Below are 15,849 nucleotides of genomic sequence, written 5' to 3'. Positions count from 1 at the left end.
CAGATCAAGCAGAAGACGGCATACGAGATACGATATTACAAGGTGACTGGAGTTCAGCAGCCGCAGCAGCCGCCGCTGCGGCGGACATAGAAGTGGCTGATGGGTTTTGATGAGACATTCCGAGATGCGAAGATAGATTCGACGTGCTCATGGACGGTAGGGTAGGTTCGAATGAGCCTTGTGTAGCGGAATGCTTGCGCGCATGCCCCTTGACCAATGTCGCCGGCGACCCTTGCGTGACGGACCGTGAGTTCGCAGGCCTCGAAAAGTTATGGTGGCCTAAGCTCGCCGTACTCGAGTTTCCATGTGTCGTGAATTGAGCGTATATCGGCGTCGCGGGAGACGAGGGCTGCGGTTGTGAGGGTTGTCGCGACTTGGGTATTGTTATGGACGGCCGGGGGGTCTCGTCTTCGCCGTCTGAGGTTTCGACTCGGCGTAGAGCAGGTCTCGAGGATGCTGTTGAAAGCTGCGAAGGTTGGGCAGAAGAGCTGGATAAAGGATTGAAGCTGCCCGGGCCGCGGGGTTGAGAGCGTGAAGGTTGCATTGTTCTTTATGCGACGTCAAGACCGCTGTTACATCTTGGTCCCCTGCGGAAAGCAGAGGCCGAATTGACAGGGCCTAGTGGGGTGTGTGAGACTTGTTTCGCGGCACCAGGGGTTCAGAAAAATCTATAGGCTTGTCATGTCGCAAAGAATGATGTCGTGTATAGGTCGTATCTACAAGTTGTTGTTGAGGCTGAACCAACAAACAAGTAAGACTGTCCATCAGCCAGTCCCTAAACAGGGAGTCTAGTCCGTTGAGCAAGACACTGTGCTGACTAACGTCGCTACATCAAGGCATGAGGTTCGTATTCTTTACTCTTGAAGATTGATCTCAATAACGAAACTAATAGAAATCACTTAATGTGGACCAAAATGCGTTTGTGTGTTCTTATGTACATGGATCTGCAGATTTACCCTGTAAATGCCCATCAAATTCACAATGTCTCTTGTGGTGTAGCTCACTTTTGGTCTCCATAACGTAGAAACAGCCCGGTATGTGGGGTTGCGTTCAGTCAACCCCGCGTCAACAATATCAAGCCCCGATTACTTCCTTCAATCTTTCGTCATTCAACTTCACACGCCATACGCTTTCCACAATGTCGCAACCAACCCTCACCGCATACTACACTTCCCCCGAGAGTGAGCCTTTCCAGGTCTCGCACACACTATCCGTCATTTCTTCGACGGCCTCAACGACCGACAAGGCGTCATATCTTAAGGCCCTCCGCGCATCTATCGCTGAAACCCAGTCCACGATCAACCAGGAGCTCACAGCACGAATGGAGCAGGATAAAGCGAGAGACGCAGCAGCTGAAGCAAAGGAGGAAGAAAACTACGGAGAAGAGGTGGTGGAAGAGGAGGATTGAGAAACAATCATCCTCACGTTGGCGAAAACGAAACCCTCAGCGACAAAATGATTTGTATATGATGGGTATTCGAAAAAAAATATCATACTGGCTACCACCGATCCAATTCATGCAGATGCTCCCCAAACAATGCTCCCACAGCATGATAGCCTGTCTAAAACCCGCGACCCCAACTTGGCGCCCGAGCTGCGTCTACCTTGTTCCCAGTTGCCCGATTCAAACAGCCATAGTGCACCACCGTATTATCCGGCAGTACAGCCACAACACTTCCACCAATGCGCATACCTCCCCCAAGTTTCTTGTGGCATACAACGCAATGTCGCTCGTCTGTGATAGCGACATGGCGGTTCCGCCCACCTTGCCGGCCTTGTACATCGTCCCCAAGATGCAGTCGCGCCGCGATAGAGACGCCCTCAGCTTGTCGAAGACCAGCAACGATCCTCGACTCATTTACCAAGCTATTAGCTGAACGGATACGCCCTCGGAAATAGGACTCTAGTGATCGGACGGGAAGATCGTCTGGAATCAGGCCCAGGGTTGAGGTTGCTGGGAGGCGTGATCCATGCTTGGAAAGCAGATCAAGCGCTGGCTCCAGGTTGGGCTCGTTGGGCGATGATGGTTGAAGGTAGAGCGATAACAGAGTATGATAGATAGACGGTGTGGTCTTTTCAGGATCATCTCCGGCATCATTCTTGGTGTTCTGTTGAGCTGATGGCGTGACGTCTTGAGTAGCATTTACTCGGTTACAGTATCTGTAGGGGTTAGTATGTGAAGCATCACAATATCGACATGTACATACTGTTCAGCTTTCTGGTAGTCCTTCATCTTGAACACGTAAATCTCAAGTGCCTGTTTGTGTTGGCCCATCTTACTCAAGACCACAGCCTGTGCTTCGTAAAAAGCAGGGTCTGCGCGATAGGATTAGCAAACATCCCTATGGACTTGGAATATATCACTTACCGTCACGGGGAATCAGTTGGAATGCCTTGCTGAGGCTGTAAACCTGTACTGGTTCTCTCAAGAACTCGTGCCTCAGGAATTCAACAAAGCGATTCATCATCTCGTTCCATTCTTCACCGTGCTCCTCCTTATCCTTCAAGTTCTCTACATAAAGCTCAACCAGTCGGTTATGGAGATCCGGTGTCATGTCTTCGAGCTCGTTGATGATGTGTTCCAGATACCGGCATTCCAACTGGGTATCTATATCATGTATGAAGGACACAATTTTCTCCCGTGGCAAGGTTTCTGCGTTCTCGGTATCTCCTATGAAGATCTCTAGTGCAGCATTAGGACTAGCCTTAAGAGTCCATTCTGCATGCTCGAGAATAAGATCGATTTCTGATGGGGGAAGGGTCTTGAGATACTCAATAGTACGCTGAGGGCCATGAAGTGCTGGTGCGGCATCATCTGGCTTTTCAGCAGCACCGAAGCGCCGCAGCAGCTCCAAAGCTTCCTTATGTAGCTTCTTGCCGTAGAAGAAATCGACCAACTCATTGTAGCGATTGTGTTCCAAAAGCTTTTCATTAACCACATTAGGGTCGCAGAAATTAGGAATTCGGAACAGAGAGCTCGCCAATGTTGGCCGAGAGAACATGTAAGCTCGAAACAAAGTTGTATCGACAAGACGAAACGTGTTTCGGAGCTCTTCTTGCAGTAGTTCTTCTGATTCGTCGAGTCCTATTCGCAGGAAGTTCTCTGCTATCTCTTCTGTCGAGCCATTTCTCTCGCTTCGAGGCTTCAACTTTCCAGTAACCGGATCAAGGACACGCTGCAAACGAGCACGTGTTCCAGCAAGATAACTGTTCAATTCCAGAACGGCATTAGTCAAGTTCTTGTCTTTCAAAGGCTGATCGTCGGCTGAGTCAGGCTCCTTCACACTGGCGGTGTCATCGCCATCAGTCGTGTCCTTCTTTGAGAAAATGGACGCGGTATCTGCCTGGGGTCGTCTATAACTGCCCGTGAGATATCTAGCAAACCCTCCTTTGCTCGATTGAGGAGTATCATGCGGTGACTCAGAAGGTTCGGGAGTAGTAGTACGTGTGCCGTTGGTCTTCTTTGGTGTCGCGGGGGCCTCATCCGACTCCTGACTCTCTTCGTCCTCGCGGCCTGCCCATGAAGATAGCTCTCCAGCAATCGAGGGAGGAAACATCTTGAGTACTCGCTCAGGGGGCGCATGTACGGTATCTTCATTGAAGAGATCCATAGCCTGGCGGTATTTCTTCTTCTTGAACAAGCCTTCGGCCTTCAACATCTTGACTTCGCGCAATGTCTGTGTCTTGTTTCTCAACAAAGCATCCTCCAGCATCTCCAAGATGCTGATTGCCTCATCGAAATGACCGCCATCCACAAGCTCTTGAATTTGAGAGTCATAATCTGTCGCATCCATCTTCCAAACACACCGTTCACTCGAGATATGGAAGCCTTTGCCGGCATGTGCTAAGCTATAGGTTGGTGGGGGAAAGTGAAGCTGGGCCGCACCAGGCAGTGACAGGTTTTGAAGTGACGAGAGAGTTGAAGGATTTCGAACTTCGAGTGAACCTTTCGAAGGTGCTTGTAGGGCGAGAATATAAGGATACGAGTAGCCTATTGATTCAGGGGCATGCTGCCAGGGAATTTGCCGTCTGTCAAGAGGTTTTCCATCGTCGTCGATAAACAGTGTGTTGATGTCCTTCGCAAGAAGTATTTCACCTTCTGCTAGCTTGGTAGCCAAAGGTTTGGGCATATAGCCTCCCAAACCCATATATCCCATACCGGCACTGCTCATCGCACCAAAGCGACTGTTCTGTCCGGCTGCTGGTCCTGACCCAGGGCTCACAACATCTTCAATCTCGCGTGTGACCACATTGACCATGACGTACCCGCCGTTCAAGCCGCACACCAGCTTCGTCGCACTCGCCCATGTGACTGACCGAATTGACTCGGTCAAAACAATCTCGTCTACATCATCAGAAAGTTCGCTCTCAAGCCAGCTCCAGAGCAGGAGTTTCCTCTTGACTGCAACAGCCAGACGGCTTACAATCTCGGGGATACCTGTATCTGGATCCTTGACAATATTTGAGGTTGATGCAAAGCATGTTGCGTTCTTGGTTCGGGGCAGAGTTTCGATAAGTTCGTATGTTTTTAAATCGTGAAATGAAACATGGTAATTCGATAGGGAAACGATCGTGTTTGCATCTTTGATAATGGCAAGTTGCTCGATGGCTCGCGTGGAGAAGCGCTCAACCTCCCGCATCAAATCTGTTGGACTTGAGGACTTTGTTATGGGACTGGCACCGTTCTCGCCATTCGGGGATGTTGCGGCAGCGGCATCGGCATCGGCAGAACCGATCAGTGATGGATCGACAAGACCGTTTAGTCGGTAGATTCGAAGGGCGCCATTGTTAAGGCCGACGAGAACGCGGTCACCTGTAGATGGAGGCTTTAGTTATGCATATATAGGATCATGAGAGTTGCGGTGAGGATAGTAAAAGCAACAACACAGAATAAGGGATAGGAACAATAAACGTACCGTGGGCAAGAATCGTCTCAATCTTTGCTTTCGTTTGTTGTTTGAGCTCGATTATAGGACGGGCTGTAAAGGCGGAGAGCATGGCGCCGGCCAGCTCGAAGCTGTAGAGGCTATTGGGAGAGGGGGCGCATCAGTTAATTCGAGGGCTACTCGGGCGTAGATACTGCCAGGCCAAGCTATCGACAGGATGAACAATAGGTGCTGGAATCAACGGTGAGCTTTAGGTGTTGTTGGATCAAGACAAGAGCGGCGGTTGGGTATGGAGTATTCGGTGGCAGGCGTGGCAGGTCATGCCGCCAATATCTACGTCAACAGCATGGCCAGAGCTTCGGGCTTGCAGCACAGTAGCACAGTGCCAATCGCACTTACACGCCATCACTGAATATTGCCTACCTGCCTAGGTACCTAGGTAGGCAGGTAGGTACTAGGTCTAGTAGGTATACTGATATTTAGCTGACTCAATTTTTCAACCGACTTAACAAATGTCCTTGATTAAGCTGAATGCATTTGTATTTCGATATCTTCATCTTGTAAAGTTTGTAAAAATCCAATTTGAAATCTATCCCACGCTGAGTACCCCCATAACATTGTAATCCATCAACATATAAAGCTCCGACAGAAAGCTCAAACTCGAGATACCACTAACAACTGGTAACTGAGCTATAATAAATTATTGAGGCAAGATCTCGTCCACTAGTCAAGTCCAGCGACTTGCATAATTCCATATCCAAGGGTGACCACCACGATGAGGGTAATGAGACTGCTGGGCACACCACGGCTGATGAAGTGCTTGACCTGCAAATATCGCTGACCGAAGGGGTCTTCCTTCATGATCGCAGCTGTGACAAGTCAGAATTTGATTGAATTGAATTGTCGTGGGAAACTTACTCATATTGGGGAAACCACTGGTTGGCAAGCCCATGGCGGCACTGCACATGAGAACACCGCCCATGACGAGGAGGTTGGGGTGAGGCTGATCCATGGCAGCACCGACATCGAAGACAAGGGGGAGGAAGATCAGAGCAGCGACAGTGTGGCTGATAAAGGTCGCGATAACCAAGATCAGAGTCGAGAAGACGACCAAAACACCATACAAACTCATGCCTTCCACCTTTTCAGAGACGATCTCGGCAAGAGTGTGCAGAAGACCAGACGATCGAACAGCTTTACCCAGGGACAATCCACCGGCAGCGAGGATGATAATGGTCCATGGGAAGTTGTTGAAGTCCTCCTTGGTCAACAAACCAATACCAAAGAAGAGAACAATAGGGATAATGGCAATGACACCCATATCTCCAAACTCGGCTTCTAGCTGGTGGCTGGCGCACCACAAAGCAATGGTAGAAATTGTGACGATAGTGACAAACCACTGTAGAGCAGTGAACTTCTCCTTGACAGGGCGAATGGGCGCAATTGTAGTGCCCTTACCTGGCTGGAATGTCACCAGAAGGATGAGCCAGATCAGAACGATCGATACAGTTCCAACAGGAATAACGATAAAGAACCACTGGAGCCATGTGGGCGCGGGCTGCATGATACCCATAGCCACCACGTTTTGAGGAGATGCGATAGGAGACAGCATTCCGCCGATGTTGGATGCAAGGGCAATGCCGATAATGACCGCCTTTGACATGTTGGAGTCTGATGGCAAGGTTCGAAGCATGGGCTACATGGCTGTCAGCATTATTCTATCACTCTGAGTCCACCAACTCACCTCAATGATTGAGTAGCAAAGGACTGGGGCAGCAACGTTGCTAATCAACATGGACGCAAAAGCGGCCACAAACATGTTGGCGATCAGGACAGTTTTTGGTTGTGTACCGGCCTTACTAAGGACAAGCGTAGCTAGTCGCTTGTCGATAGTGCACTTGGACAAAGCCGCTGCCAGGGTGAAACCACCAAGAAGAAGCATGATGACAGGCGTCCACATAGCAGCGAAAATGGCAGAGGTTGCTTCCTTGGATCCAAGGCGCTTCTGAGGCTTACCAGGGGTCTCATCGCGAACCACGTTCAAGACCACAGAGAGGAAAGGAATCAGTAGTGAAGTCACGAATAGAGGGATGGTCTAGAAAGGGTCAGTATAAGTTGGTCGTGAATCCTCGCCGTGTGACTTACCTCGGTGGCCCATAGTAGACTGACAAAGACAAGCATTGCCAGACAGTTCTGCTGCTCAGGCTTCTCCATTATAGGGAGTAAGAGTAGCAGGGCAAACACGGTCAAACATGCAATTAAGGTCCAAAGAGACGAGCTGGCAAGCCATGGAGGCAAGGTAACTCTTCCAAAAGGTGTACGGAACTGTGTGATCTGGGCTCCCTTGGCCTCGTCGCCCTGCAACCTCCTTGTTACATTGCCTCTCTCTTGACCAAGTAATGCCTGTCCCAAGCCAGCTGCCTCGGCTCTTCGTTCTATGCCAATGAGATCTCGCCAGACAGTGTTGCGCTCCCACACAACGTGTTCTCTAAGATGCGAACGAAGATCCTTGCGGGCCAGCGCTTCATCTCCGCCCGTGACAATTTCAGCAAAGGCCTTTTCCATCTTGGCGATGTTCTCCTCAAGCACACGCTTAGTTTCATCCTTGAACGGGTAGGCGGTCTCGACATGGGCGCGTAGGTATGGTCCCTTCAACTCCTTGTCGAGAATCTTGTCAAACTTCTTGAGTACCTTGGTGAAACCTGTCCTGTTGAGTTGAATGAATGACTTCAGCTCACATAGTGATACATAAAGGCCAATGATGCGCTTCTTAAGCATAATGGCTGATGAAAATATGCCTGAGGAGAACATGAGGTTTTCCTCATTCTCATCTGCAGCAGTGCTAAGCCTCCTCATATCCCGGCCAAGATCGGTGGATGCATTCAAATCCTCGGAGCGCGGCTTGTTTATGCTGGGGATGGTTCGTCTTCGGCCTCCGCTGCTTCGTCGCCTGGTTGTCAAACCGGTAGTCTCATCTTCCTCTTCGCTTCCGCTCTCTTCGTTGTCGCTACTACGACTTCTCGGGCTTCTTGAGCGGAAACCATTTCGACCTTCGGCTCGGTTGTTGGCAGACGACACAGAGAGCCGGCGTAGGTAACGGTTGTCGGCAATGGCATCTTCTGCCTCGTCACCAACGTCACGTAAGAGTTGCGCAGCCTCTTCGAGGAGCTCGCCTTCTTTGGAAACATAAAAGGAGCAGATCTTTTCGAGCTCGACGCCCAGAGCCCTGGAGAAAACTTCTTCGGCATCTTCTTGGTTGATGAGAGGTCGCGATTCGGCGTCACCGGTACTTCCGCGAGCTTGGTGGGCATTCTTTTCAAGATGGTAGATTCTGAATGACGGTTTAGTTAGCACAAACATGGTTTAGCCACGTTGAGAGACCGTTTAAACGTACAGTTTCTTGAGGTTGCTGTAAGCAATGTAATGGCTGCTCCAATCTGGAACAGCATTGAACTGGATACTGTGCGAGAACTTCATCTCGTCTTGTTCTTGAAGCCAGCGGCGCTTTTCGTCTCGTTTCTCTTTTCTTCTAGCCTCGCGGTCTGCGGCGTCTCTTCGAGCCTGGATGGGAGGGTAATCGACAAGCTCGAATTGCTCGCTCGTATTTGCGGTAGTGTCGCGTTGGTACTGCTGTCGTGGTACCGGGTCTGGGTCGTCTAACAGAGAGGCAGAAGCACTCCCTCCTCGGGTCGATTGGGCGTGGTCGAGGCGGGTTTGAATTGTAGTAGGGGTAACGCCAGGAACAGAGGAGGGATTATCGAGGGGGGACTGGGAGGGAATGGTTGCGACTTTGAGGCTGGAGTGGAAGAGAGGCCAAAAGGTTTAAGTAAGTAGTTTTTCCGATGTTGACAAAGTGGTTCGGGACAAATCGAGGTGTGTGCCGGTGACGAACGGCATGTGTTTCGAGGGCCCAATTGTGTGTCACTTGTTACAAGTGGATGAGGGAATCGTCAAGGCAGCCCCATCGGCCAAGAAAAGGTACAACACTAAAGGTCCCCGCTGCGATCGCAACCTTGTTTTGTGTACGATTGGTGTGGGTTATTCCAGTTGAAGTGTAATGAGGCGTTGATACAACGATAATTGTGAGAAGATGAGCTTGGCTACAATGCACGAGGCCAGATCGAGGGCAATTGGATGAAGAGGTGAAGCAGCACAAAAAGTCAAAGGGGTCGATGGACGACTCAGACGAGGCGGATGCTTGCAGTAAAGGATCAATTTCAGGGCCTATGATAGGCTGGACTTGAATTCGCGTGCAGTTGGACCCCTGTACGTTGTGACGTCGGCTTTGAGTTATTGGGGGGCTTTGCAATGCGGTCATGAGAGATGGGTTTCAACTTTATACCAAAGTTTCTATGCTTTGTTTTAGCTTTTAATGCCCCTTATTAATACTACGGATGATCACTCTCCTGATTCAACTCCGTCTCGCTCCTGCATCTCATTTGTTTCGAAATTGAAGATCATCTTTTCCGTCCGCTTACAAAGCCAGGGCCTCATTTACAACCTCATCCAAAGTGCATGATATATCAGGTTATTTGCTCTCGACACAAATTCAGGGGATCACAAAAACGTCCATCATGGTACAAAGTTTTGGTGTGTCCTGGGAGTCCTCCCATGACCAGAAAACGTGGGCAAATCCCCTGAATTGACAGGTTGCCTGGCTTCACCAACTGCACCCTCTACAATTCGTAGTGAGACAACAGAAGAAATAGAGGTTGGAGGTTAGCTAGAGGTCAGGTGTTGGAGACGTGGGGGTTAACTTCTCCAACTCCAACTTGAGCTCGCTTTGCCTCTCATACATGGACACTATCAACCTACCTGTGTCTTAGGTCATAAAAATAAGTAGTCTAAGAAGCATAGTCTAAGTGACCTAAGCTGCCCTAATAAATTTATCTCTTATGCTCCCAGCGGTCAATTTTTCTGATACCCTGAGGTCAACCAATATTAAACCATCAAATTACCCGAATTATGGCATTTCAACCCCCAGCTTACTAGTTTCCCAGCATCTGCTGCAGGGCATTTGTACGATATGTCTCGCTCCTTTCTACCAGTTCCTCATGCCGACCCTTTTCCACCACCTTACCCCCTTCAATCATAAAGATGACATCCGCCTTGCGCACTGTGTGAAGCCTATGTGTGATGGCAATCATAGTGATACCGCGTGCTACACGTTCTAGTCCCTCTTGCAAAGCTCGTTCACTCTCGGCGTCTAGCGCGCTCGTGCTCTCGTCAAGCAACAGTAGCTTAGGCTTACGCACAAGGGCACGCGCAATCGCTAGCCGTTGACGCTGACCGCCAGAGAGCCGCGAGCCGTTGGGCCCGCATTCGGTATCATAACCGTCGGGCAACTCCATAATAACGCTGTGGATGTTGGCTAGCTTGCAAGCTTCATGGATCTCTTCGTCTGTGGGCTCGTGATCAGGAGTTGAACCTAGCGCAACATTGAACCGGATTGTCCCGTCAAAGAGAGCACAATCTTGAGGCACAACTGCTATATCGTTACGGAATTCGGTTCCTTCACGTGCGCAAATATCAACACCATCAATCTCGACAGTTCCGCCCGTTGGCCGGTACATGCGTTGGACCAACGACATGATGGTTGACTTGCCAGCACCGGAAGGCCCTACAAGACCAACAAACTGACCAGAAGAGATGGTGAACGACATGCCTGTCAAGATCTGAATATGAGGTCGAGCCGGGTATGAGAATTTGACATCTTTGAAAACGATGGTTGCCCCCTTGCCGCCGCCGCTGCTCTTTGCAGAAGCTTCAGCACAAGCTTCGACATCTCTTTTGGTATTCTCGAGAGCAAGTGTAAGCTTGCCTTTCTTGGCCTCGTCTCTGGAAGATCCGAGATTGATCAGACTCAGAATACGCGAAGCGGCAGCTCTGGCTCGAGATACTTCAGGCGCAAGACTGAACATTTGGCCCCAAAGCTGTGCACTGACAAGCATGCAGATGAGAATTATAAAGAACTCTCTCTGGCTAGCCTCGCCTGCAGTAATCCGCGTTGACCCCCACCAATACGCAAAGGCATATATCAAGTTTCCAGTGCTGTTGGCCAGGGAAAGCCACAAGTTGGCGTACATCGAAGCTAGAGTTATCTCCTTCCGGGGCGCTCTGAGAGCACGTCGGTAGGAGCTCATGACTTCTTCTTCAATAGACAAGGAAGAGATGGTCTTGAATGAATTGACAGCCTCGTTAGCGATGCCAACGGCACCAGAGAAAGCCCCAGCGTGACGACGCTCAAACTTGGACAGCGATCGAAGTTGCATAATGCCACAACCCAGAAGGATAGGCACAATCACCAAGCATACAATCGCAATTTTCCAAGCAAGAATGTGTGAAAGGATGATGGCAACCAAGAAGTTGACCACGATAGAGAAGATGGTACCAATAATAGAGCCGCTGAACCCTCCAACTGCTGCAGCATCCAAAGTAATGACAGACAGGAGTGCAGTTGGAGTACGGCCTTCCGACTGATGCCAGTCAAGATCCTGTTCATACAGAGAGCGGAAACAGAGAACTCGAATCTTGTACAGCAACTTCTCTGCAACCATGCCGAAACCGGTCCAGCTTGTGGTATTGGCCAACAGCTCGACGCAAGCAATCAGAAACCACATGCCTCCAAAGAACTTGCCTGCCCACCGGATATCTTCAGCGGGGTTGCAGGGACTCAGGTTGTCGATAGTATAACCGAAGATCAGACCAGACGAAGAGAAGGTGAGCCCAACAATAGTAGCTGCAAAAAGGCAGACAACGATGAGGAGGAGATAGGGTCGTACCATGCCGCCAATGGTCTTTGTGACGACCCATGCAGATTTATTCGAGTCAAGAGCGGCGTCTGCCTCAAGGGCTGTGTCTTTCTCTTTAGCTTCCTCCTCCTTGGACACACCTGCTTCTTCCTTCTCTATATCCCTGACCTTGAGGTCTACGAGAGAGTCTTTCTCGGAGAAGACACCATCAGTGCGGACAGTGCTTGTGGTAGATCCAGCATCCTCTGAGTCAACTGTCTGCAAGCGAACCATACTGGCATATGAGCCGTTCAGAGCCATCAGCTCGAGGTGATTTCCTTGCTCTATGATCTCACCATTGTTCATAACGATGATGTTATCAGCATTCTTGATGGTGGATAGACGGTGGGCGATTGCAATGACGGTACGGTTCTCGGCAATGGATTCGATGGCCATCTGGATGCGGTGCTCACTTGCTGAGTCAAGGGAAGCGGTGGCCTCGTCCAGGATGAGAATCTTAGGATCACGAATCAAGGCTCTAGCAAGTGCAAGTCGCTGTCTTTGGCCACCGCTTACTAGCTTTCCACCAGTACCAACCAGTGTTCCGTACCCATACTCGAGTCTATCAACGAAGCCAGATGCATCGGCAAGTCGAGCAGCCTCCTGAACACGATCAACCAGATCAACCATATCCTGGCCGAAACCTTGCGCTGCCGTCACCAGACTATCGCCTTGGCGGAGCTTAGCGGCAAGGTCAGCAAGGCCAGTGCCCAGGATTGTAACTTTGAATCTCTTGTGTTCAGGTTGAGCCGAGTTCAAAATACCAAGGGCAATATTCTCAACGATTGACCGATCTAGGAGAGAGGGCTCTTGTTGTACGAGACTCATGTGACTTCTCAGGCCCTTGACGTTAAGGTCCTTTACATCATGTCCATCGAGAAGAACTGTACCTTCGGTGGGATCATAGATTCGAGATGTGAGTCCAGCAACGGTAGACTTACCACTGCCAGAAAGACCGACAAGGGCAGTGTGCTTGCCAGCAGGACATTCGAAGGAAACGTTTTTCAGCACGGTGTGGTGAGGTCGTGAGACATAAGCAAAAGAGACGTTTCTGAAAGACACAGTGCCTTCTATCGATGCGAGCTTCTCTCCGTTGCTGGATCCTGTATCGATAGTAGCTGGGCTATCCATATCTTCGCGAAGTTTTTCAAAAGATCCAACAGCAGCCCCAACGAGTGGTAGCAAGGGGGCAATACCGCCGAGAACAACGCAAGCTATAATATGTCAGTCATCAAGTTTGATTCGCAGGTTAGGACCTTTTTACCATCAACTAGCAAGAGGATAACAGTATAAATATCACCCACAGAGGTGTCGCTATTGCCCTCAACCATATCAGCAATCTGCCCACTGCCCTGCCAGAAAGCAAGAGCGTTTGCTGAGTAGGCGATAAAGTAAAGCAATCCAGCCTGGACAGCAGCAACAAAGGCCTTGTTGATTCCTTGCTTTCTTGCTCCCTTCATTCTTTCGGCAAAGATGGCCTCTAGTCGAGGACCTGCGCCAAAGGCCTGTACAACGGGAATGTTTGCAAGAGCTTCCGAGGCGATTGAAGAGGCAGATGCGATCTTTTCAGACATAGCCGTCGCAAACTTTGCAGTAAACATGCTGCCCACGATTGCAAGCAGCATGAAAGCAGGCACAAGTGATACAAGAATACCTGCGAGTGTGACATTCTTGACAAATGCAACGACATACGATGAGACGAAGAATGATGTACATCCCATGATAATACCGACCTTCTCGGAAGTACCAGACTGGATTGCCTGGATATCGGTATTGAGACGGGAAGTGATTTCTCCAGCCTGCCTCTTGTCAAAGAAGGTCGCATCTTGCAGCAGGATGCTCATGAAGTAGCGATCGCGAATGCGGTTCTCGAGACGGCGACTAAAGATAGACCACGATACGATGTACGTGTAGATAAGTGCAAAGCTGATTACGCCAATCCATGTGATCATGACAACTTTCTTGTTGATGCTGTCTTGGAGTTCTTTTGGCGAGTACTGGGACACGACTTCGCCATTATCGCAGGATGCAGTATTGAGGTCGTTGACGAGTTGACCAAAAATGATGCCCATCAGAGGGAACGGAGCACCGGCGGCGCAAGCCGTAAGTGTTCCTACGACAAGGAGAAGAATGTCGATCCATGTCGGGTTGGCATAGAAGAGAAGTTCAAAGTAGGTGAAGAAAGTGCGTAGCTGCAAAGGGTTGTTAGCTTTTGTGTAAGTCGAACACCATTGTTGGCGCCTTTGTATTTCCGGGAAAAGGCTTGCCTTGTTTCTCTTCTTCGTCTCAGGTGACGGGGCCGCCATGTTAGCTGTGTAAGTTGCAATACAACGATGGTATGCTTACGACTTCCGACTTCCAACAGACATAGATAAAGATGAGGAAGAAGAGGAACAAAAAGAAGGGAAAAGAGAGCTCATGATGAAGAAATTGCCGTCCCGCTAAACATTGGCCTTCAGTCACTGAAGGGTATGGTCATCTTGGCATCGAAGGCGGCGAACCCAAGGATCCTCTCCTCGGGAATACCAGAAGCTGGGCCGGTCAAGCGTAAGAGACGAAATTAGTAGGCCAGTCTACATCGTTTTAGCTCACGTTTCTAGATCGTTCATTATTTGTACCCCAAAACCCAGAGGTTTGCTGTCGCCTCTGCTTCTCCTTCGGTAAGCAAAAGAATCAGCCCTGGAAAATCACTAGTAACGAACAAGTTAGAAAAGCCGGAACGGAGACGGAGACGGAGCAGAGCCTCTGCCTTTAGTCTGCTCTTAAACAAGCATAATTTTATAGTAGGCCTTACCCTGGTCTTGGCTTGGCACCCCTAACGGGGAAAAAGTCACCGTGCTAGAGACGCGAAGGATCGAACTTCCCCACTGAAGAAGAGAATAAGACTTAGGAGATTGGAGATGATATGGTCTGAGTGGGAATGCGGAAACAGTTCGAAGGGTCAGAGCAAGGAGATCTTATCCAACGTCTTAAAGGCGTTGATACATGGCGCCAGAACAAGCTGGTAATATTGAGGATTGATCATGGCTTGGCCAAAGGCGTCTCGAGTCCTTTGTGATGCCAATTGAACAACACTGTGAAGAATAATTCTATTGCTTTTCTTGAGTAAATCAAATTGTAATCTCCATTTCAAGCAAGCACTGGATCCATGCGTGAGTGACAAACAGCCACTTCAGATTGTCCAGGGTTCTGCGGATCAGATAATCTTTCTTGGACATTTACTGGTCGAGCCTGCAAAGACTAAAATGTGTGTGGCAGCCATCATTTTCATTTGAGTTATCAGATCGGCGTACAACTCATCTTGCATCAGCCCTCCAAGCAAAGGATGGAAGCTGCTTGGGTAAACAATTAGGACACAAACTTTACACAATAATGAACCGATTGAGTCTATGAAGCCAATATTGATACTGGTACCCGTTACTAAGAGGTCGAAAATGACTCAATGTAATTGTTTACACAGGTGTATCCTTGTTCATCTCCAAAGGGCAAAAGGAGATCGGCCCAACTCGTCTCTCCGCCCTACTCTGAGAATTACGCTACGAACCATTAGACCGGGATGGTCACATACGATGTGGAAACATTGCCAGGAATTTGATCAGATAACAGTATTCTCACTGTGTCTGTTCGCCTGACTAAGCGGGCATGATCACTTCCGCCGGATCTGATAATTCTTGTCCTCATCCTAACCAGTGGAGACAATTTCTCTCAGTGGCTGGCTGCAGTTGTCTTGGACGGATCTGATAACTTTAACTCCACATCCTTAGCATCGTCAAAAAGTCCCCAGCATCATCACAATGGAGTACGCCCCGCTACAACCCGGATGAATCTCTTCTGTTACTGGTCATCTATGGTTCATTCATGATGAGAAACTGGGGACTTGTCATGACGGAAACCAGGGAAATGAACCCTTACTCCAAGAAGGAGGCCGGTCTTGGGCCGATGTTGAGGGCTTTCAGCCGAGTACGATGCCGAGCATCAGATGCCGATTGTTTTGTTCTCACGTTGGCGGTTGTTTTATTTATTCCCGGATCTCCGTCTCTTCTCACCTCTTTTCCTTTCTTTAATAGCTTGGAATATTTCTCCTTCTTTTCTTGCATATTTCCCAGCTCATGATCATCTCTCGAGTATCTACCAAGTTACCGGGACGACTTTTCAAATTCCCCAACGTTGTT

The 15,849-nt window shown here is 49.4% G+C and overlaps 4 protein-coding genes across 4 annotated transcripts; 1 reads left to right on the top strand and 3 right to left on the bottom strand.

The window, feature by feature from the left end:
- Positions 1-4: 4 nt before the first annotated feature.
- FPSE_10592 (uncharacterized protein) lies at positions 5-544 on the bottom strand (the record flags this gene model as incomplete). Its single annotated transcript, XM_009263709.1, has 1 exon — positions 5-544. The coding sequence occupies one exon, from the start codon at positions 542-544 to the stop codon at positions 5-7; it is 540 nt and encodes a 179-aa protein (XP_009261984.1).
- A 594-nt stretch (positions 545-1,138) lies between these two features.
- Positions 1,139-1,408, top strand: FPSE_10593 (uncharacterized protein; the record flags this gene model as incomplete). The annotated part of the gene is made up of 1 exon (XM_009263710.1): positions 1,139-1,408. One exon carries the CDS (start codon positions 1,139-1,141, stop codon positions 1,406-1,408), a length of 270 nt encoding a protein of 89 aa, XP_009261985.1.
- A 154-nt stretch (positions 1,409-1,562) lies between these two features.
- FPSE_10594 (uncharacterized protein) lies at positions 1,563-4,998 on the bottom strand (the record flags this gene model as incomplete). Its single annotated transcript, XM_009263711.1, has 4 exons — positions 1,563-2,160; positions 2,208-2,316; positions 2,369-4,813; positions 4,917-4,998. The coding sequence occupies 4 exons, from the start codon at positions 4,996-4,998 to the stop codon at positions 1,563-1,565; spliced, it is 3,234 nt and encodes a 1,077-aa protein (XP_009261986.1).
- A 611-nt stretch (positions 4,999-5,609) lies between these two features.
- FPSE_10595 (uncharacterized protein) lies at positions 5,610-13,983 on the bottom strand (the record flags this gene model as incomplete). The annotated part of the gene is made up of 7 exons (XM_009263712.1): positions 5,610-5,755; positions 5,805-6,582; positions 6,631-6,981; positions 7,032-8,217; positions 8,281-8,682; positions 9,876-12,891; positions 12,942-13,983. 7 exons carry the CDS (start codon positions 13,981-13,983, stop codon positions 5,610-5,612), a joined length of 6,921 nt encoding a protein of 2,306 aa, XP_009261987.1.
- Positions 13,984-15,849: the final 1,866 nt, after the last annotated feature.

Source organism: Fusarium pseudograminearum, chromosome 2 (genome assembly GCF_000303195.2).
Source record: "Fusarium pseudograminearum CS3096 chromosome 2, whole genome shotgun sequence".
Classification (NCBI taxonomy): Eukaryota; Fungi; Ascomycota; class Sordariomycetes; order Hypocreales; family Nectriaceae; genus Fusarium; species Fusarium pseudograminearum.
This window is presented reverse-complemented; position numbering and strand designations above follow the sequence as displayed.